The sequence below is a fragment of the Schistocerca piceifrons genome, chromosome 8 (genome assembly GCF_021461385.2).
Source record: "Schistocerca piceifrons isolate TAMUIC-IGC-003096 chromosome 8, iqSchPice1.1, whole genome shotgun sequence".
In the NCBI taxonomy this organism is placed as follows: domain Eukaryota; kingdom Metazoa; phylum Arthropoda; class Insecta; order Orthoptera; family Acrididae; genus Schistocerca; species Schistocerca piceifrons.
Genome location: NC_060145.1, coordinates 371,864,029 through 371,886,241, shown reverse-complemented (window position 1 = coordinate 371,886,241; position 22,213 = coordinate 371,864,029). Strand labels below are relative to the sequence as shown.

General features: G+C 38.2%; 1 protein-coding gene across 1 annotated transcript in view; it reads left to right on the top strand.

The window, feature by feature from the left end:
* The first annotated feature begins 1,156 nt into the window (after window positions 1–1,156).
* LOC124711465 (ran-specific GTPase-activating protein-like) overlaps window positions 1,157–22,213 on the top strand; it is a 34,933-nt gene continuing 13,876 nt past the window's right edge. Inside the window, exons 1-4 of the mRNA XM_047241561.1 lie at window positions 1,157–1,296; window positions 1,434–1,573; window positions 17,488–17,645; window positions 17,746–17,874. Coding sequence (XP_047097517.1) covers window positions 1,282–1,296; window positions 1,434–1,573; window positions 17,488–17,645; window positions 17,746–17,874 — 442 coding nt within the window. The 5' untranslated portion in view covers window positions 1,157–1,281. The remainder of the gene's footprint in view (window positions 1,297–1,433; window positions 1,574–17,487; window positions 17,646–17,745; window positions 17,875–22,213) is intronic.

Below are 22,213 nucleotides of genomic sequence, written 5' to 3'. Positions count from 1 at the left end.
AGTCCAGGGTTGACACTATTCCTAAAACTGACTAATCTGTGTGGGTTCTGACATCATCATACAACTATATACTACCTGGCAAGTAATGAAATAGTGAAACACTGGTACAGAACATTGAAAGCTGCGATCATGTGTCACGAAGATAGCTGGACCTCTGCACTTCTCGTGGTATTGCAAGGCCTCTACATTACATATAAGCAAGATACAGAAGCTTCACAGCAGAAGTGGGATACAGGCAGACCTTACGCCTACCATCAAAATTTTTTCGACACAGTCAGAACTGAAAGTGATCAATCTTCCATACTTGTTAGAAGAAGTGCAAAACCAAATTTCCATGCTGCATCCATCACCAGCGTCACAGCTTGGGGAACATAAGTTTTTGTGCACGAAGATCTAAGTACATGCTCGCGTGTAATGTTGAGAACAGACACGGTATGTCCCCCTCTGTAATCACTGTATGCCAGACAATACAGTCCTAAAACGTGATGAACATACGATCCAAATATAGTGCAACGGCAGAAAAATTCCCTAGGACTAGTAAAGCCCGCATATTTATTACCGTTGGGCTACAAAATGATTCAGGAAAAGAAGGGGGAAACCATGTCCACAGCGGCGGAACGGAAAAAAGGAACAGATCAAGAACAGTAAACGCAAACCTAAATACGATAAGCAAACCCAGAGGGGACGCCGATATTTTGCACAAGAGCTGGTCGACGTGTTCTGTACACATACCCAAACGTTCCTGGAGCTCCACTCTTCCGCAGAGAGACTGTGTGTGAATCGCCGCTGGCGGAATAAACCGCACAATGTATTTTTGTGAGGTTTGGAAGAGACTCAGTTTTACATTACGTTTTCTCTTTGGGTTTGGAGATGATGCTCTGCATTTTTGTCGTTTCTTAGTTTCTGCAAGTTCGTAAGTTACGATTTAATAAAACCCAATGTAGCATCCAAAAGCGTCTTGACTTAATACGATGAACCCTTGAGACATTGCCTTTGTTTTTAGTTTTATTACCTCATACCTCTCTTTGTGTGCATGACATTAGACATACACAAGAAACTGTCATATTGAATACTTTGTCATCAGTTTCCGCCGAAAATGCTATACACAGCTTGGTTTAATATCAGAGGAAGATTATTTTTCTTTGGTTAGTACATCGGAGACGAAATTATCTCTGGTCTTAGCAGACACTCTTTGGCATCGTTTGAGTGAGTTTTGTGTGTGCTGGCGGCAACTGTGTGTTTGAGAAGTTGTGTGTGTGGGCACGATTCAAAACATTTAGTATGTCTGAGGACCACGTATGTATTATGCCATACTGTAGAGTATTAGCTTTGAGCAGATGGAATAAACTGATCGTTTACGGTCCAATGTATGTATCACAAAAAAAAAACAAAACCGTACACTGAATTTTCGTGTTTCGGCGTCTTGTCCCCAGGGAGACCATAAGGAAACAACCGAGGAGACAGCACCCGATGAGGCAGTGCAGGAACATGATCCACATTTTGAGCCCATCGTGACATTGCCAGAGGTGAAAATAAGAACTATGGAAGAAGACGAAGTTGAAATGATAAAAATGTGAGCACATTTGTTTTAAGAAATTTTGAGATCTTGAATCAGAGTAGTCCGTTATCAGTGGGGTCCTTCCGTACAACGTACTCGGGGTGTTTTTCCAGTACTCTGAACTGGCTCCGTTGATGAAGCGCTTGGGGTGCATGATATATATATATATATACATAGCACCATTTAAACTTAAAGCTTCCAGCATCCTGATTGCTGAGTTACCTTTCGCCAAGGCATGATAAAACTCTTCCTTGTGTATTTCTCGTCTGATACACGTAACATTTTCTATTCCGATACTGGTAACGGTTAACAGAACTGAAGGAAAAGTGTACAGGAGGTGTTTTTTTGACAGATACGCCAGTATTGTTAATCCAAGGTGAACAATTGAAGGCAAGATAACGGAAGTGCGTGGTGTAAAAGCTGAAAGTGAGAAATGAAAGTCAATTTGAATGACAGTCATCATACAGTCCCACTGACATATTCTTGATCTACTAGTTTTCATTTCATATATTTGCGTGTTACGAGATTATGCTGAAATATGCCCCAATATTAATAAATGAAAATTTGTGAAGCAATATTATATATGTGAAATATATACTCTAGAAATTTGCTGGCTGCTAAATATAGCCACACACGTGTCCTGGACCAATAATACAACTATCTCAACTCTAAATTTCGCCCTTTCACACACAAATGGACTGTGGATGGGACCTGTAGCACACCAAAATTGAAGATAGCATTGTTAATTGCACCCTATTTGACAGTCATTTTATTTGAAGCGTGATATATCAGCATTTGTATGTGACAAATATGACAGACATCTTGGTTAATGCTGTGAAGAACATACTACTTTACATATCCAGTCAATTGCATATCTAGAAGTATCCACTGCTTGTCGATATTTACTGGATTAAGATAATTGAGCTTAGACTTATGGAGAGATAAGCTGTTAGCATCATTTGTCTGTTCATTCACATTGTGGTTCCAACATAAGGGAGGATATTTTGAGTTATTGAAGCATATAATGTCACAGGGGTAAAGTTACTCCAAACTGCATCTCTAGTCATCTGTGATACTTATTGCTGCTGACAAACTGAAGTCATGTTAGTTCATTCATACAGTGTTCTGGAAACACCATCATAAAGTGAAAATATTTGTAGATGTGGAAAGAGTCAGGTTATATGTTTCCATATTGACCCAATATTATTGTCCATTCAAAATTAAGTTTTTTGTGGCCACTTGTTTACAAACTGCCTGTTGGATTGTGTCTCGGGTTCTTTGGCTGATGTTTGTCTGATGGTTTTTCTGATTTTTCACCATCACTGGCATTGTCAAACCACTAGCAATGGAGGGTAAAGCTTTGACAATGCCATCCACTTCTGCTGGCAAATCATTAGAAATCGGCCAAAGAACCTGACACATTGTCAATTACCGTTACTATTGCAGTGGGCACAGAATCATGCAGATAGGACCATGGATCAATGTAAACACATTGCCGGGTCTGGTAATCATGTTGCATATCTACACTGGCTCAAAAGTCAGCCAAGGTGCACACAGTCATTCAGGTGATTGTCTGCTCGAAACGTGCATCAGAGTGCAGATGCAGACGGATGGGGTTAATAGTGTGCTATGTGGGAATTCGTATGGGCTTTCACCTGACCTGTAGTTGTAACCAAAGACACCATGACACCTGTGGACTATAAAAGAAGTTTTGCATCACCTTGGTTCTGAGAGTTCCGGAACCTATACAGAAAATTGGAATAGAGATCAACATAAACATAATTTCCACCCTTGTTATTGCTCATGAAAACTACATATTGCATGTTGTACCACCATATAGTGAGACCTTCAGAGGTGGTGGTCCAGATGGCTGTACACACTAGTACCTCTAATACCCAGTAGCACATCCTCTTGCATTGATACATGCCCGTCTTTGTCATGGCGTACTATCCACAAGTTCATCAAGGCACTGTTGGTCCAGATTGTCCCACTCCTCAACGACGATTCGGCGTAGATCCCATAGTTTGTTTGGTGGATCACCTCGTCCATTAACAGCCCTTTTCAATCTATCCCAGGCATGTTTGATAGGGTTCGTGTCTGGAGAACATGCCACTCTTGTCGAGCGATGTTGTTATCCTAAAGGAAGTCAATCACAAGATGTGCACGATGGGGTCACGAATTGTCATCCATGGAGATGCATGCCTCACCGATATGGTTGCACTATCGATCAGAGGATGACACCATGTATTGTACAGCCGTGACGAGATCTTCCATGACCACCAGTGGCATACATTGACCCCACATAATGCCAGCCCAAAACAGCAGGGAACCTCCACCTTGCTGCATTTACTGGATAGTGTGTCTAAGGCATTCAGCCTGACCAGGTTGCCTCCAAACACGTCTCCAGTGATTGTCTGGTTGAAGACGTATGCGACACTCATCAGTGAAGAGAACATGATGCCAATCCTGAGCGGTCCATTCGGCATGTTGTTGGACCCATGTGTACCGCGCTGCGTGGTTTCATGGTAGGTAGTGGTCATCCACTGCAGTAGTAGCCCTTTGGCAGCCTGGACGAGGCATGTCATTGACAGTTCCAGTCTGTCTGTATCTACTACGGTCGCAGGTTCGAATCCTGCCTCGGGCATGGATGTGTGTGATGTCCTTTGGTTAGTTAGGTTTAAGTAGTTCCAAGTTCTAGGGGACTGATGACCTCAGAAGTTAATTCCCATAGTGCTCAGAGCCATTTGAACCTTTTCTCTGTATCTCCTCCATGTACAAAGAACATTGCTTTGGTTCACTCAGAGATTCCTGGACCTGGACACTTCCCTAGTTGAGATCCCTTCCTGGCACAAAGTAACTATGTGGATGTGGTCGAACTGTGTTATTGACAGTCTGGGAATGGCTGAACTACAGACAATGCAAGACATGTACCTATTCCTGGTGGAATGACTGGAACTGATCGGCTGTCGGACCCCCTCCGCTCATGCGTGGTTGTTTCCATCTTTGGGCGGGTTTAGTGACGTCTCTGAACAGTCGAAGGGACTGTGTCTGTGATACAACATCCACAGTCAACGTCTATCTCCAGGAGTTCTGGGAACCCAGGTGATGCAGAACCTTTTTTGATATGTTTAGAGCAACAAAAAACACACTGGTGAGGTTTGTATTGCATTCAAAGTGTGGTGGCTTACAAAAGTTTTCTGAACACAAAGTATGAGAGGCAAATTGTTAATTATGGAACAGCTCGAGAGTTTATTAGCAAATCCATTTCACTCATTAGAAGAACCCCTTCATATGCCCAGTATAAGTTTAAGGGGTCGACAGAAGCGTTCGATCCAACGCGTCGGCTTTGACCCGTGACGTAAGGGTGTTGTCGTGTGTGACATCATGACGGCGCGGAGTTTGGTTTGAGTGTGGCTGTCTCCAGTTCCGTTTTATCTTATTTTATTTACTTTTCTGATCTGTTCGTTCTATCTCGTGAGTTTTTTTTTGTTTTTAATTTAAAAACACTTATTACTTATTTTAATTATCTGTGTCCTCGAATTTCTGTTTTAGTTTATTATATTTATCTTTCTGATCTGTTCGTTCTATCCCATGAGGTTTTTTTTAAAGACAAAAAACACTAATCAGCTACTGAAGCATCTTTATCTTCTATGGGTTGCAGGGGTTACGACCCCTGGGGAGGTGGGTGGGTATTCATGCATGGCTGTCTTCACTTACACGTTGTAGCTATGCAAGGCATCTAAATTTGTTTATATTTAGTTTGCCCCCACCCAAAACACCCCATTTCCTGCGCTTGTCCCGTTAGTGTCATTAGGCTTCTTGTGGAAAGTGTGTGTGTTTGTTTTTGTTTCCGCCATATTTGTGACGTCATGGGCCAAAGCAGACGGGTGGGATCGGACGCTTCCGTATTTCCGTTTAAGGTTGCAGTAATGTATTTCTGCATATTTAATACTAAGAAATACAGTATACCTAACTTACTGACAAAGTCTGTAGCTTACAGGCCTACTTATGTCAAATGATTAATAAAGAATATGAAGAACTCTATGTTGGCAATCCTGTCTGCAGGTCAACATTATTAGATTGCTAAGTGCAAAGCAGGCAGAAGAGAGCTTCGTGATTAACTTATCCATGTGCTTCAGACACCTAATTTTATTATCCATCTGGTTGCTTAGGTCATCACCAGGTTTCACAGTTTGTAAGAGCTCTCAAGTGTCCCAGATATATCATGTATGTACACCAAGAACGGGAGAGGTATAAGCACATCACCTCACCGAACATATTTTGTTTAATTTTTTTGTTGTTTCACTCCAAATCGTTTATTTCTATTATATTAATTAATAATGTTGTCTATTTTCTATCAATAGAAGACTCCGTGCAAGACGAATGTCTGTAACACCATACCAGTTTAATTTCTATGACAATTTTATGATGTACACTACGGTCATCCCATATCAAGTGGTCTAAAGGTTCCTACTTTACCATCATGTAGTATAACACTTATCACAAATCTCTCTACCAGCGTAAAGTCCCAAGAAACTGGAAAAAAGCGAGAGTGACTCCTGTATATAAGAAGGGTAAAAGACCCGCACAATCAGACAAAGACCCTTAACATTGGTTTGCTGCAGAATTCCTGAATAATTCTCAGTTTGAATATCGTAAGATTCCTGGAGACAGAAAAGCTTCTGTCCACAAATCAGCATGGTTTTAGAAAGTGTTGCTGGCGTGAAACTTAACTTGCCCCTTTTATCACATTATATTGTGCGAACTACAGATGAAGGGCAAGAGAGTGGATTCCATATTCCCAGATATCCAAAAAGTATTTGACTTGGTGCCACACTGGAGACTGTTAATGATGATATGAGCATACGGAATAGGATCCCAGATATGTGAGTGGTTTGAAGCCTTCTCAAGTGGCAGAACCCACTGTGTTGTCCTCCATGGCAGGTGTTCATCTGAGACAAGGGTATCATGAGGAGTGCCACAGGGAAGTGTGATATGACCACTGTTATTTTCTTTATATGTAAACAATCTGGTAGCAATCTGTAGCTGTTTACTGATGACATTGTGGTGTACAGGAAGGTGTCATTGTTGAGTGATTGTAGGAGGGACCTAAATGACTTGGACGAAATTACTGGTTGATGTAAATGATGGTAGCTAGCTCTAGATAAAGAAAAAGGTAATGCAGATGAGTCTGAGAAATAAGCCCACAATGTTTGAATACGGCATTGGTAATGTGTACCCCCCCGCCCTCTTCCTTTTACACACACACACACACACACACACACAAAATGAGTATCAAGGCATAGTATTGCTAAGCAATATGAAATAGAAAGAGCATGTAAGGATTGTAATAGGGAAGGTGAATCATAGACTTAGGTTTATTAGGATAATTTTTTAGAAAAAGTCTTTCTCCCATAAAGGAGACCAAACTAGTAAGCATAAACACTGTGGCAGTGATGAATGAAAAACAGTTAAGAAAGTCAACTGTAAATAGTGCAGTGCAGGAAATTATGCAAAATGCCAAAACTGCCAAGTGCAGATGTGAAATGAAGCCTGTCGACACCAACCACTGCTAGCAAGAGGGGAAGGAGCAGATTATGTAAAGACACACCTTAAGTAGCTTGCAGACCAACTTTATAAAGAAAATGCTGTTTTTAGCCTAAAAGAATCAAAAATAAATAAATGTACAAACATGTGTATCCAGTTTACAGAATACCACAGAAGATGCTTTGTAAATAAAAGTGAAACGTGTCTGGTGTAATTGTTTTTAATTACATTCAGTCAGCTCAAGACAGATAACTTAATAACAGACTTATCTCTATATCTGACACCGATTGAAAGAAGGGACTGTGTTATGATCGACTGCTGTGAAAAGATTTTGGTAGATCGAATTCAATATTTTCGCCTTCTGTCTGTTATCGTCTATTTTGGTGCTAGCATAGTCTGAGTGATTGAATAAATGATTTCAAACTGCTTACTCATTTTATGTAAGACCAAAACCTCTTAGGGTTTTTACTCAGATCAGTTGACAAATTTTGACTTTCAGCAATTAAATACTTCTCTAACTGCTCTCCTTACTCATTTTCATTTTGTTCAGTTTTTGTTTAGCGACTAGGTTTTGACTTACATTGAATCTGAGATGAAGTTCTTTGTTTATGGAGCAGTATTCTAACATGGCTGTTAAACCATGGTGGGTGTGTTGCTAGATGGTCTAAGATGTTACCTTTACTAGGTGGTTCTCCATATGCTTGTAGTAATTTCTAGACAAGACATTCAGAATAATGTCAGATGAATCCCTGTCTCTGGCACCAGTTTGGATCCATTATTTTGTTCAGTATTTTTCTTTACCGATGAGAGGAAAAGTAATGACATTAATGCTCTCAGTGCAGAAGCAAAGCAGATGTATAGCACAAGAATCTGCCTTATTAACTGACCATTGCAAGCTTGCTCTTGCTGTTAATCAGTTGATCAGTCCCATCACAAGGTGCCTTTTCAAGACTTGCTGGCACAATTTGAGAAAATTTTGTATTGGGCACTGGAGCCATTACTGAAATAGAGGATGTGAGAAATATGATCAAACTGTGTATTTACATATATACCTTTGATAGAAACATTAACAGTACTCGTGTCTTCTCAGGACAATCTTCGACAATGCAAAAACTCGTAGCTTCGATCTTCTAATATTGGCAAAATGGACAATTGTTGCTTTATTTTCCCAGTGGAAGCTTTGCACTGCATCCTGAATGAATAATTTTTGACAAATTCTATTAGAATAATATGCTTGTCTCTCTCTCTAGATCACATTTAAGGGCTTTAAGATGCAAGCTTTCAAGTTTGGCAATGTATTGTTGGTATGACAGATTCCAAATTTTTATTCCCATTTTCTCAATAAATTCATCCACTGTCATCTTATTAGTGTCCAGAGTGTCCCATTTGGTATGGATCCATTGATCTTACACAATAATTACTTGTGGATCATGAGATATGAAATAGCTGGCAACTACAGATGCTACAGCTTATGATCCAGGACATTTTTCACAGCATGTGGCATGCATTTTTTAAATTCCAGACTGCATATTGGTGTGCAGAGAAGCTCAAGTGATTACTTCAAATTATTGGAGATACAAAAAAGAGAACACCATCCTTATTATTAGGTTCTTTATGCCCTTTCATTTTTTATAAGAAGTGTTCTAAACAGCTGAATGTTTTTGATATGTAATTTTTAAAAAAGACGATGTTTTGCTGTTTGTTTCTGTGTTTTTCTGATATGAGCTCAGTTCCTGTTCATTAGGACTTGTTTACTTTCCCCATAAACTTCTGAACAGTTGAGAGACATAATACAGGGTATTTATAAATGAATATTGGGATTTTAACACTTGATAATCTTTATTATATTAAACTTACATTTGTAAATGATATGTCAGATGAAAGAGCAATTCAGGTTTTATCAAGAACCTTATAAATGTTCAATGTGAGCACCATTTGTCACACGGCACATGTCAAGTCTATAGCTGACTTCTTCCCAAACGTTGATAAGTGTGTCTTCAGTGATTGTAGCAACAGCTACTTCAATCTGGTTTCTTAATTTAGGCAAGTCTGCTGGTAGCAGAGGCATGTCCACACAATCCTAGATGAAGCCCCAAAGGAAAAAATCACATGGCATTAGGTCGGATGAACCTGGAGGCCATGCAGAGCAAGCCCTGTCATTGGGCCCTTTGCAGCCTTTCCAGCACTTGGCTATAGCATTGATGTGTGTGGTGTGACAAATGGTGCTCACATTGAACATTTATAAGGTTCTTGGTAAAACTGTTTGATTGCTCTTTCATTTGACATATCATTTATAGCTGTAAGTATAAAGTAATAAATATTATAAAGTGTTAAAACCCCGATATTCATTTATAAACACCCTGTACAAACTGTCAGATTTAACTTGAGTACCATCAGAAAATGGGCATATTTTTCCTGCACCTTGACCTTGTCATAGCTTTTTAGGACTTTATATGCTCGCGTTGCAAAATCAAACAAATTTTATTAGGTGTTATAGAACATGGCCTTTCTAATTAAAATGGTTAAAGTTTTGCAGCAAATACTTTCATGTAAAAGTGGGCTAAAAATAGCTGTTTTTGGCATTTTTACAAGAAATGTCAACTTTGCCCTCAATTTTTAAATTATTGGAAAGCAATAGGAGAACAGAAATTTCATATTCTGAGAACTTGTGTTGGTATGCTATTACATGCAATTACTTGCAGAGATATAAAAAGCGTAACTTGATATTTTTTTTTTCAGGTGACTGTAGTTTTTACTGAATTTGTATCAAATTATCTATATATGAAAGCTCACAAAATCTTGTTCTATTATTTCACTTATGAGAGTATGAAATAGTGTACAATGTGGTACGGTTTTTTTCTTTCAAGAAAATATTGCCAGAGATATTTACTCTCAAGGGTGCTCAGAACTATTGTGCACTGTCGAAAGCTGCACTATGTAGTCAAACAAATTTCTGTATCAGTAAGAGTATTAAATTGTTGAAATGAAACTTTATCAGTGTTTATTGGGAACATGTGTGAATGTTTACACAAAATGCCAGCAGAGTAATTTTTCTGTTTACTTCTTCTGAAACTTAGTATGAGAGATTATATATTGCTTTCTCAATGTAAATGGTGCAATGGAAGCCAAACTGAGCAGATGTTAAAATGTTTCCAGAGAGATGGTTCAATATTCTGGTGAGAGTTATCTTCTCAGGTATTTTGAGAACACCGGAAGGAGGGAGATGTGTTTGTAATTACTTATCTCCACTATTAGAAATGGATTTTACTATAACATACTGGTACTTCATCCTCTCACATGTTTTCTTTCCCCCTTTGTTAAGTTAATTCAAGGGAGTGAATACCACATCAGCACAAGATTTTGGTTCTTTGGATAACGTAACAACATAACCAGAAGAGTTACTTCATTCCAATGACATGACGATTGTGAGATCACTAACAGATGGTTCGGCTAAAACCAATAATTGGTAGTGGAGTATACAATGTGTAAGTCTAATGGATGTGCCTTTGATGGTCCTCTTGCCTCCTTTGTGTTTCCTGGCACTGTTAGAAAGAATTTTTTGGATTTAATAACCAATTATTTGAATTTAATATCATCACTCACTGTCATCAAGGATTTGAGTGTGATTTCCCTTTATTGGGTTTATTCACTCATGACTAATAATGCTCCAAATTGCTGTTGCCTGTTTGTAATTTCGAATTTCATGTGCATTGAGCTTTTCCATTTTTGATGATACGGCAAAGAATTTTGCAATGCTGCCTGTGTAAAGGTCTCTTTCGTGGGCACAAGATACTTTTGAGCTGAGTTGGTAGCCATATTTTCCCTTAACTCCCACTAACTTTTCAAGTTGGTTTGTAAAGCAAAAGACTGTATTGACATTGTAATAAGATGTTTTTGAGGAAAGGATAAGATTTCTACTGTACTGTGTGTTCATGGTACTCTACTTCTCATTGTTCAGCTTGTAATTTATCTGAATAATGTGACTGACTCAACATGTATGATTCCTTGAAACTGTAATTTTTACTCTTAGCGAAACTTGATTGATGTGAATGCTTTATTCCTGCCGTTTCACTTCCACAATCAGATAAACCATTTATTATGGGGCTCACATCTATTTTTGGAAAGAGCTTGATTTGCAGATGTTTTATCAAATGCGCTTTCATTATGTCATATTCTTGTTGGAAATGTTACTGTGTTTGTTGCCTAACTCGCAGTGTACGTGCGTGTTTTAGAGCACACCAGGATGAGTTTACAGTGTCTCCCCTGCCCTCTAAACTCCCCAGATTTTAACTTGATTCCATCAGGCTGTTTGGGCACTGCACTCTTATCAAAGAAACCTACAGCAGCTGGCCACAACACAGGAGTTGGCATGGCTCCTCATCTCAGTCAGTACCTTGTAGAACTTAATGTAACCAGACAATGTAGATCCAACCATCATTTTATTTATAAAAACTGTTATGTATATGACCTCATTAGGGTTGAACCACTCAAAAAATATGAACTTCGTATGTTGTTTGAATGCTTAAGATATTGCATCATTGCCTTAGAACAAATTGTGCAAAAATTAGTCTGGCTGTTGACATACCTTACATATTTACAATATGCACAATGTTAGTGGAGACTTTTGGATATGATATACATAGTAGGTGCTGAAACAATTTGAATTCTTCAGTTAAAGTGCACTTCCAGTGTACACCGCTGTTGCAGTGCATGCCGTTATTTGTAACATCTTGCATGTTGGTTGATGGAACTGTATATTATGAATTAGGAATCAGTTGTTGGTAGCCATAGTTCCCATTCATAATTTTCTATGGTTTGTAAATAAAGTTGGTATTTTGTTCTGTTAGGTTAGACTGTAACACCAGAATTTTTGGCAAAATGGGAAATAAGACATAAAAGTAGATTATTGCAGTGATGAATAATGTATACCTCAGGCTTTGCTACACATCAATCTGTTATGGCAATTCTATTTTTGTGTCAATTCATTGGCTTTACCAACTGACAAGTGAATAATCACATTTCAACTTAACATTGGCCTTCATAGGTCAGTCAGTCTTTTTCCTCTCCAAGCAAAGAAATAAAATATGAAAATTGGTAACTGTCCTTAAAATTTGTGATAGTCAGATCAGTGAAAGTTATTCTGGCACTTTCCGTATTGATAATAAATTTAATCAAGTCAAATGTTCACTGAAAAAAATAATTAGATTCAGTGTTACCCTTTGGTTACCGTATATAGTCAACTGAGTGGCCTTGACTGATATCAATGAATTGCCAACATCAGCATGCAATGCATGGGCCACTGACACTGTTGGACAAATTTTCTTCTGTTGATGCTTATGGAATGGAAGGATTGGCCTCTTTTTTTCTAGTGTTGGGTGCCACAGAAGACAACCAAAGTGAGTATCACTGTTTTTGAAGTTGCAGATTCTGTTCTGCAGTTGTCTGTCCTCATCTTTTTGTTCTTAGATGTATTAGGATTCTGTATTCTTTAGTTATGACATGATAAATAAATATGTTAAGACAAACAGAAAAGTTTGCACCACTGAAGTAGTGTGTTCGTGGAAGAATATACTGTATATGGAGCAAACCGTTTATATAAGAAATTCATCTCCTGAGTGCATTGCTGTTGCAGTTTGACTCCTATTTTCTGGTAAGACAGGTCATAACAAAATTTAATAGAAGCAGGAAGAAACTGTGTCCAATACTTATTGTCAAAATATCTTGTTTCTGGAAGAAGATGCTTTATTTAATATAGAGGAATTGTGTGATAAAAAATTGAAACATTCTTAAACAAATCTTATTTCAGTATGATTTGTGGATTATAATGAATGTGATAGTGTGATGTCATTATTTAGGCTGTTACAAAAGTGTCTTTGAGAAATGGTGAAATAGATACAGTTGGTCACTGTCAGCAGGTGTAATTTCATTTTAAAAGTTGTCAAAGATCCCAGATTTTGAAATCATAAGGCTTGAAAGTTTTTAACTTTTGCCAGTCTATTCCTCTTTCCTCTGCGAGGAAAGAATTAATAGTTTTAAAAGCTGGGAATAGTTTTTAGCTTTTAAATATGTGTATTGATAGTTTTGAAATTTAATTTCGCCCTCTGCAGGTGGGTACCGATCAGCAATTCTACCTCTTTGTGATTTTGAAGATTTCTCAAGTGAATTTTTGTTTTGTTATAAATAAATGCAGACACAGCTTAACTTGGTTAACAGTCACACATTGCAAGCAAAATATTGGAAATACATGTGTTCAGATTAAATTTAAGATATGTGACAGTGTTGTGTAAAATTGATATGTCCCCATTTAGCTTTAAATGTCAGGTTTGAATAGGGGCCTACTGAAAAGAGTTCTAAGATGCATTTGGTACCAGATATCCGAGGACAGTGTGTTCTTTTTCTGGACTAGATGGTGCTGCACATACTGACAGCAAACGTTTGTGTCGTAAAGACTTACACACAAAATCATAGAGGTGGCTGTTCAACCTTTGTCAAGAACACAATAAATGAGCTGATAAGTGCATTGGGAAAGCTTGTCAAATATTAACCTATAAGGGAGTACCTTTTCTATGCATGGCTGTGTACCTCTGCATGCTAAGACTGTTGTTGACTTAAAAGGGAATATTTTCGTTTCTAAATTTTTTGTACCCTGAAAGATGTCAGTGCTCAAATGCTGAATGCAACATTACTTCTTTAATGTTCCTCCATGTGTGAGGTTCATTCAAATGAAACCTGGTCAGTGCATCTACCTTTCCCTTACACATAAGGTGGCGCCATCTATTGGTAGAGAGACGGACGCGTGCGCACCGTTTAATGTTGCTTAGCACCAGTGTGGTTTCACACTGAAGAGAAGGTGGTCACACAAGTTAATCGTCCACTATCAAACAGGCAGGCAAGTAAGCAGGGAGAATGAGGAGTGATTTGATTTTTGGCGGTGGAGGGAGTTAGAGACCATGAAATGTATTGACGGATGTAGGCAGTTTATGGTGAGTACAATCTTAGTTGTTAAAGTGTTGTGGAATGGCACAAACGATTGCTTGAGGGGCACAAGTCACTGGAAGACAAATCTCGTCCTGGACGGGCTCATCATCACTCTGGAAATTGTTGCAGAGGTGAATGTTTTAGTCGTGGACAACTGCAGAATCACGATGGACGAGATCCATCGTTTACCAGGTATTAGCATGGGAACCACCTACGCCATAATGCATCAACATTTGAATTTTCGAAAAATCTGCGCGCAGTGGGTTTCCCATCAACTGACCATCGAAATGTGCAATACTCAAATGGCAGTTTTGGTGACTATTTTTGAGTGTGTGTACTGTGTATAACTACATTTTTGAGTTAGTAAAATCGTTAGTTACTTTACATTAGTGACTGGGTTTCATTTGAATGGCCCTTGTACTGGTGAACCATAATCAGTTCCTGTACTCTTGGTTTTAAATGACCTTTGCCAGTTTCATTTTTATCCACAAGACTAGGTTAATCGATCACAACTCTCATGCCCGTGGTTTCAGCTCTGTTGCTGTTTGATTTAGTTGGCTCCTGATCCAAACACTAAATCATAATTGTACACCCGTAAGTCTCCATTTAACTTCGCAACTAGTTCCGTGCATTATCTTTGGACCTCTTAAAATAATTCCTGGGATAGTAGCAATTCTCAAGTAAGATGATCAGTTAACATGGAAACACCTTAGTTTCTATGGCAACAAAATAGTTAATGTTAAAACTGTAATCAGTTTACAGTTTTAACATGAATGAATGCTCTACTAGCACAGATTGTATATATTGAAAATGTAATTAATATTATAATAAGATTACAGTGTGTTGTTCCACAATTTTATCAGCTGACAATAATGATTTTATATTTAACCAATGTGATGCTGTGAATACTTTCATGAACGCCATGATGGTCAGATGACTGAAACTATTTTTATAAATAAAATATTTTACCAGCAGCTCAAGGCAGTAGTAAAACATTTTTCAAATATGTAAGAGCTGTGGGACACCATCTCCCGATAATATGTTGTTACTGTTGATTTTTTTACTGTGTATAGGTCATCCGAGGACCATGTTTCAATTCCAATTATTTGTTCGTTTCTTTTCTTCTAGTATGCTTTCATCTATACACTGTATTTCTTCTTTCTATCTTCAGACCATTTTCAACCAATCGTTTTACCTACCCGTTCTTGGAATTCATTCATTTTCAATACCTTTTCACAAATGGCTTCTCTATTGCTTATATCTCCTTTTTTTATTCTTTCTTTCTGAATCCTTTATTACTTCGTTGACCAAGCTTGTTGGTGACTTCTGTCCCCACACTTATTTTTAAATATTATTAGTTAATCTACAGTCTTGCATTTGAAATAAATGTCCAGAAACATGTCTTCTTTTTCTCATTAGGTTTGAAATATTTTCTATATTTTGGTATATTTCAGAATTATGTTGTGATTTCCAGCCTTCTGCAGTGCTTTGTGGTTCTAATATTTTCCTTGGAATTCACCTTTCTGGTACTTCCAAGTATAGTTTAATGCCAGGCATTCACTTGCATGTAGGCATTATTGTTCACTTTTGAATTGTAATGTCTTATTTTTGCATTTTTGGATAGGCACTTTTTATTCTAGAGGTCTTTGGTGAGCCCATATCCCCTCCCCATTTCAAGCAACCTTCCCTCTTTTGCAGATTGTTCCAAAGTGTTTTCCTGGGTTATCTCCCCTAGATACTTGAATTTTTTTACCCTCTTCATTTGGCCAATATCTGTTTCCAGGAGTTTTGGAACATCCTCAACGTTTGTTACATTTTTTTCCTGCAGATATTCTTAAGCCAGTTCTGGTGGCAATTTTTTCCAGGAGATTTGTGCAATAGCAGATGCTACATTTTCAAAAAGTATAGCAGAATCATGTGCAACTGCAAGACAGTTGATTTCAATCTTCTTGCTTCCTAACCTTATAGGCAAGATATTGAGTTCAATAAGTTTTCATTCCAAATTCTCCCTATTCTCTCTAACACACTATTAAAAAGAATTGGGGATAGGCCATCGCCTTGTCATACACCTGTTTTTGTTTTGAAAGGCTGTGAAATTTCTCTTAACTTTACAGACTGTATTTGTAAGTGTTTCACAGATTAGGTTTGCCAGTTTAGACTTTACACAAAATTCTCGAATTATAACCATAATTTCTTCGTCAATAGAATGAAAAGCCTTTTTGAAATCCACGAACATAATTACAATGTCCTTTGAATTAAGTAACCTGTCATGAATTAATGACTTGGGGTTAAATGTTAATTCTGAACATGACTTTCCCTTCCTAAAACCACCTTGATATTTGCCTAAATGACTCTGCTAAAAAAGGTTGTCTGCACTTGCTTTTACATCCTGTTTCTTACCATTTTTGTGGACTGGATGTATCAAGACAACTTTCCGTTCCTCTGGGATCTTTACTGTTTTCCAGATATCTTCAAAGAGTAAATTTAGCTCATTTGCTGTATTTGATTAGAATCACTTCAAAAAGTTCTTCCATAATAGAATATTCTCCACTAGCATTGTTGTTTTTTAGGGTTTTAATTATTTCAATTTCTTGCGTATTTGGTGGTAAATCTTCTTCCAGATTTTCATTAATATTTGAGAATTCTAATTTGGTATGTTCAGGTCAGTTCAGAAGCTGATGAAAATATCTTGATAGGATTGCATGATTTTCAGTATTGCTTAACTCAATGTTGCCATTTTCATTTTTGAAACAGATATTTGGAGTTTCATACCCCTTTAATTTGTTCTTAAAAGTTTGATAAGTCATGGGTATTATTTTTTACAGATTTTTTGTTTATTTCCAAAAGTTTCTCCTTTCCAAAGTCTCTTTCGGTATTTGTGATTAACTGGCTGTTCAATTGCTTTATTGTTTAAACTGATCATTATCTTAAATTTTCTATGAGCATTTCCTTTTTTATTTTTTGACCTCTCTCCTCTCTGCTGTGGCTGCTTCATATATTTCATTCTATCATATGTTCCTATTATTTGCTATTGCCCCATTATTAATTGCTTTGGATATTTCTTGCCAGTAGTGTGTCGGTATTAAATTTTATTATTATTATTATTACAAATAATCGCAATACTTAAGTGCTGAACAATGGAAACTCCAGGTTGGAATATCAACAATATAAGGAAAAGGATAGATTGCTACTCACTGTAAACATGGCATGAATTGCAAACAGATACAGGGAAAAGACAGTCTTTTCATTGTGCCTGCCCGCAACTCTGTGTCATAATTGCTGTGAGTAGCAGTCTATCTTTTCCTTATATTGTCAGTAAATTTGTGTAATTTTTAAGCTGACTACCAAAAGTAGTCCACTGAAAAAACATTTCAAATTCATGATGTTGGTATAATTTGTTACAGGCGGGCAAAATTGTTTCGCTATGACAAATCAGAATCTCCACCTGAATGGAAAGAGAGAGGTACAGGAGAAGTAAAGCTACTAAGGCATATTACGAAAAATACTGTCAGAGTTGTTATGCGAAGGGACAAAACATTGAAATTATGTGCAAACCACTTTGGTAAGTTACCTGATACTGATATATCACCTTTTATGATACCTCCATCTTTAATCATTTTCAATATTGAATGGTATTGTTAAGGTAGTGTGTTTGTCTGCAGTGACACCATGGATGGACTTGAAACCAAACTGTGGCAGTAACAGATCGTGGGTTTACAGTGTAGATGCTGAATTTGCAGACGGTGAAGTGAAGAAAGAACTGCTGGCAATGATGTTTGCAAATCCCGAAAGTAAGTTCTGTTGCAGCTTGTAAGGGATGAGGCTCCACATGTCAAATTTCTCTCTTCAGGTGTAGCGAGCAGAATATGCAAGAAGTGTTTTTTCCATCAGTTTTTCACACATATTTTTTCTGTCATTTGTGCTTAATAGCACTGGAATTGAATGTAATGTAACACTTCAGACACAAAATATTGTTGAAGTAAGGAACAATAGTTTCTTGGTCTGGAATTATTGTGGCAACTACTTCAGAGTTTTCTAGGCAGATATATTGTCATTTAACAAGAATTGTTGTCACCTGCCTCCTTCCGTGGGTAATGCGATGTGAAAAGATGCAATCTCACCAATAAAAGCAGCAGTGTCATAGGTGATATACTGTGGGACAGTGGTCATAAATGAGCAGTTGTCAGTGGATGTCACTAGATACCATGGTAGCATTGATCTGATAAAAATACCTTAAAAGACATCTCATTCATACTAATACACCATGTTCAGGGAGACTTCAACATCCATACTACCACAAAATGAAAAGCACTGATAAGCCATATTGGATTATCAATAGATGAATCAAAAATCTTTTAAAGCCATTCAGAATGTTATAAGCTGCAGTATGTAGTTGCATACAACAGGCTGGGCTTATTAACAGTGAAGTTGCTCAGTAAGTAAAACTAAGAACTTATATTCTTGATGAGTGGTGTTCAAATGCCCATTCTCCCATCTTGACTTTGGTTTTCTGAAATCATGTAAGAGTCAAATGCTGGGACCATTGCTTTACAAAAGAACATAGCTGATTTCATTCTGCATCCTCTTCCCCTGTGCTCATGTACAGCCTCTTCCTCTTGTAATAAAGTGGATTTGCTTATGTGCCACAAAAAGTTACAGGCCAGCAGAAAAGCCAGATGATACTGGTGTGTTTGTGTCAATTGGTGCATTAGCTCTATGGAAAAAAGATACTTCAGAGATTGCAGTGTATGGCTAATGGACATTCCTTGGTACACCTTAAATTCATTGGGCTTCTCCAGTGTAGTAGTATTTTGGATGCTAGTAACCAGAGAACTTCCTAATGTCACATGGTTAAAACATACTGCTAGTGAAGATGTTTTGGAGTGTTTGTGGCATTACAGTGGCATGTGAAAGTACTTTGACTCAAAAAATCTGTAGAAGGATCCTAGCAACCCTGCCTCAAATTCTCGGTACAAATACTCTAACAGAAACACTGTTTGAACAAGCAGTGCTTGACTAAAATTGTCCCATTTCCTTTGTGTGTAAGGTTAACTACAATGTAATACACATGTAATGTAATTCTATTTGATATGAGAAGTTAAAATTACTGTGGCCATAATGAGGAACACATAGTGAGGAAGCATGTGCGTGTTGTGATAAAATTAGAAAGTAAATCAAATGAATAGAATGAAGTACTAATATTGGTGAAATGAAAAGTACCGATGCACTACACACAGTCTATAATTAAAGGAGCTACACTGCGAGGTAGTTACACCGCGGTGGCGGCTTGCAAGATCAGTGGCTCAATCTCTTGGCGTCCAGTGAAAGTGTAGAGGAAGCCTGGCAAGACAGCCACCATAGACTGGCTATGAAAATGGTGGCACCATCTAACAGGGCAGAACATACTAACGTATATAGTGCTATAACGGTTGCATCTTATATAGCTCATGAATTCTGAGAAATTTCTGGTCATTAAGTGACCAACGCGACTGACAGATGTGATGTGTGTAGATTTCAAATTCTTCCAAACAGTCTTAACAGCCAGCTATGAGAAGCAGCATGTGAAACCTCAAGTCCTTTGGCAATCGGCAACAAGCCATGCTTCTTTGTTTTTAAATGCTATCCCAGAGCACTGGCATTGCTAGGATATGAATACTTTCTCCATCTGGACCGAAATCTCTCCCCCATTCTACCAGTATATAAATTACTGCCATCTCCACATTGTATCTCATATATACCTGGCTAACTCCTTGGTTTCCGTCCTACGTCGTACCATAATCGCATGTGCCAATTACCTCTAATTTTAAATGAAACATTGATATTAGCCTTTTTCAAAACTTGCACAATTTTGTCACGGAGGGGCCATTGTAGATTACTCTAACAAAACGACCTTTTTTTTGGCTACCTGTGTAGAGTAAAACCATTTACAAATGCTTCCAGCTTTATACCCACTTATTACACCCATTTCAACCGATATTATCTATATCAGTTTTATATTTATATTGTACAACACCAGTTATTGGTTGCAAATGTCTTCTATTCTGGTTATTGAGTAAAAACTCCCACTAACATTGTTTATGGTGTTACCTAATGACACACATTTCATGCTTTTGGTATATGAGGTTCTTTTCCATGAAGGTAGCACAAATGTAATTTTGTAAAGTTGTTCACAAGGTTCTGACATGTAGTTATACCGGGTGATCAAAAAGTCAGAATAAATTTGAAAACTTAATAAACCACGGAATAATGTAGATAGAGAGGTAAAAATTGACACCCATGCTTGGAATGACATGGGGTTTTATTAGGATTAAAAAAAAAAAAAAAAAACAAAGTTCACAAAATGTTCGACAGATGGCGCTGGACAGCAAAATGTCAGTGACTGCGCATGACAGTTGTGTATAAAAGGAGCTGTAATGAGAGAGAGAATCAGATGTGCCAGCTGTCGCAGCATGTTGATGTTACCTGAAAAGGTGCTTTTAGTGAAGCTGTGTTATCAGAATGGGGAATGTGCTAGTTCAGCACTATGATCCTATCGCCATAGGAAGGGGATTCGAACGGGTAAAGGTCCGTTGACAAATGCAGCTGTGGTGGGAATGATATCAAAGTTCGAAGCCACGGGTTGTTTAGATGATAGACCCTGTAGTAGCCGACCGAGCACAAGGCGTAATGCTGCTGAGACAGTTCAGGAAGAAATGGAGACTGTAGCGGGTTCGTCTATGCACGGGGAAGTCAGCGATCGTGCGGTCGCACGTTGCACCGGCATTCCATACACTACTGTTTGGTTGGCACCGAGGCATACCCTCCGATGCTATCTGTACAAAATCCATTGGCATCATGAACTGTTACCTGCAATTTAGTGAAGTGGAGGGCATTTGCGGTGAGGGCGTTTCAAAAGATGGCAGATGATGATGATTGGTTGAGTAACGTGTTATGGACCGACGAAGCTCGTTTCACGCTCAGGGGGTCTGTCAACGCCCACAACTGCAGAATTTGGGCTACCGAAAATCCTAGAATTGTCATGGAAACTCCATTGCACGACAAGAAAGTCACGGTATGGGTTGGATTTACCACATCTGCCATTATCGGGCCTTTTTTCTTGGAGGAAATGCATGATTCTGGTTTTGTAACTGCTGCCGTGACAGGTGAGAGGTCGCCGATATGTTACAGAATCACATCATCCCCATCCTGGCTGATAAACACCTGTTGGAACGTACGATGTTTATGCAGGATGGTGCTGCACCCCATATTGCTAGACGTGTGAAAGATCTCTTGCGCACGTCGTTTGGTGATGATAGTGTGCTCAGCCGCCACTTTCGTCATGCTTGGCCTCCCAGGTCCCCAGACCTCAGTCCGTGCGATTATTGGCTTTGGGGTTACCTGAAGTCGCAAGTGTATCGTGATCGACCGACATCTCTAGGGATGCTGAAAGACAACATCCGACGCCAATGCCTCACCATAACTCCGGACATGCTTTACAGTGCTGTTAACAACATTATTCCTCGACTACAGCTATTGTTGAGGAATGATGGTGGACATATTGAGCATTTCCTGTAAAGAACATCATCTTTGCTTTGTCTTACTTTGTTATGCTAATTATTGCTATTCTGATCAGATGAAGCACCATCCGTCGGACATTTTTTGAACTTTTGTATTTTTTTGGTTCTAATAAAACCCCATTTCATTCCAAGCATGTGTGTCAATTTGTACCTGTCTATCTACATTATTCCGTGATTTATTCAGTTTTCAAATTTATACTGACTTTTTGACCACCTGGTATATAAAATCAGGAGGCAAGGTATAAGGAGTTGCAGACAATTGTTGAAGTGGCTATAGCAAATGAGTATAAAGCTAAAAATAGTCGTAAATTGTTTTATTCTATACAGAAGAAGAAACCCAAGGTAGTCAAAAAGGGGATAAAAAGGTTGTTTTATTAGTCTAGCATACAATGGTCCCCACTGTGACAAAATTGCACAAGTTTCCAAAAGGCTATCAATATTTTACTTAAAATGAGGGGTAATTTACAGATGCGATTATGTCATGATGTAGGCCGGGTACCAAGGAGTATTTTTAGTAAACCAGATGTACGTAAGATACAATGTGGAGACTTGATAACTTCTATATCGATAAGAT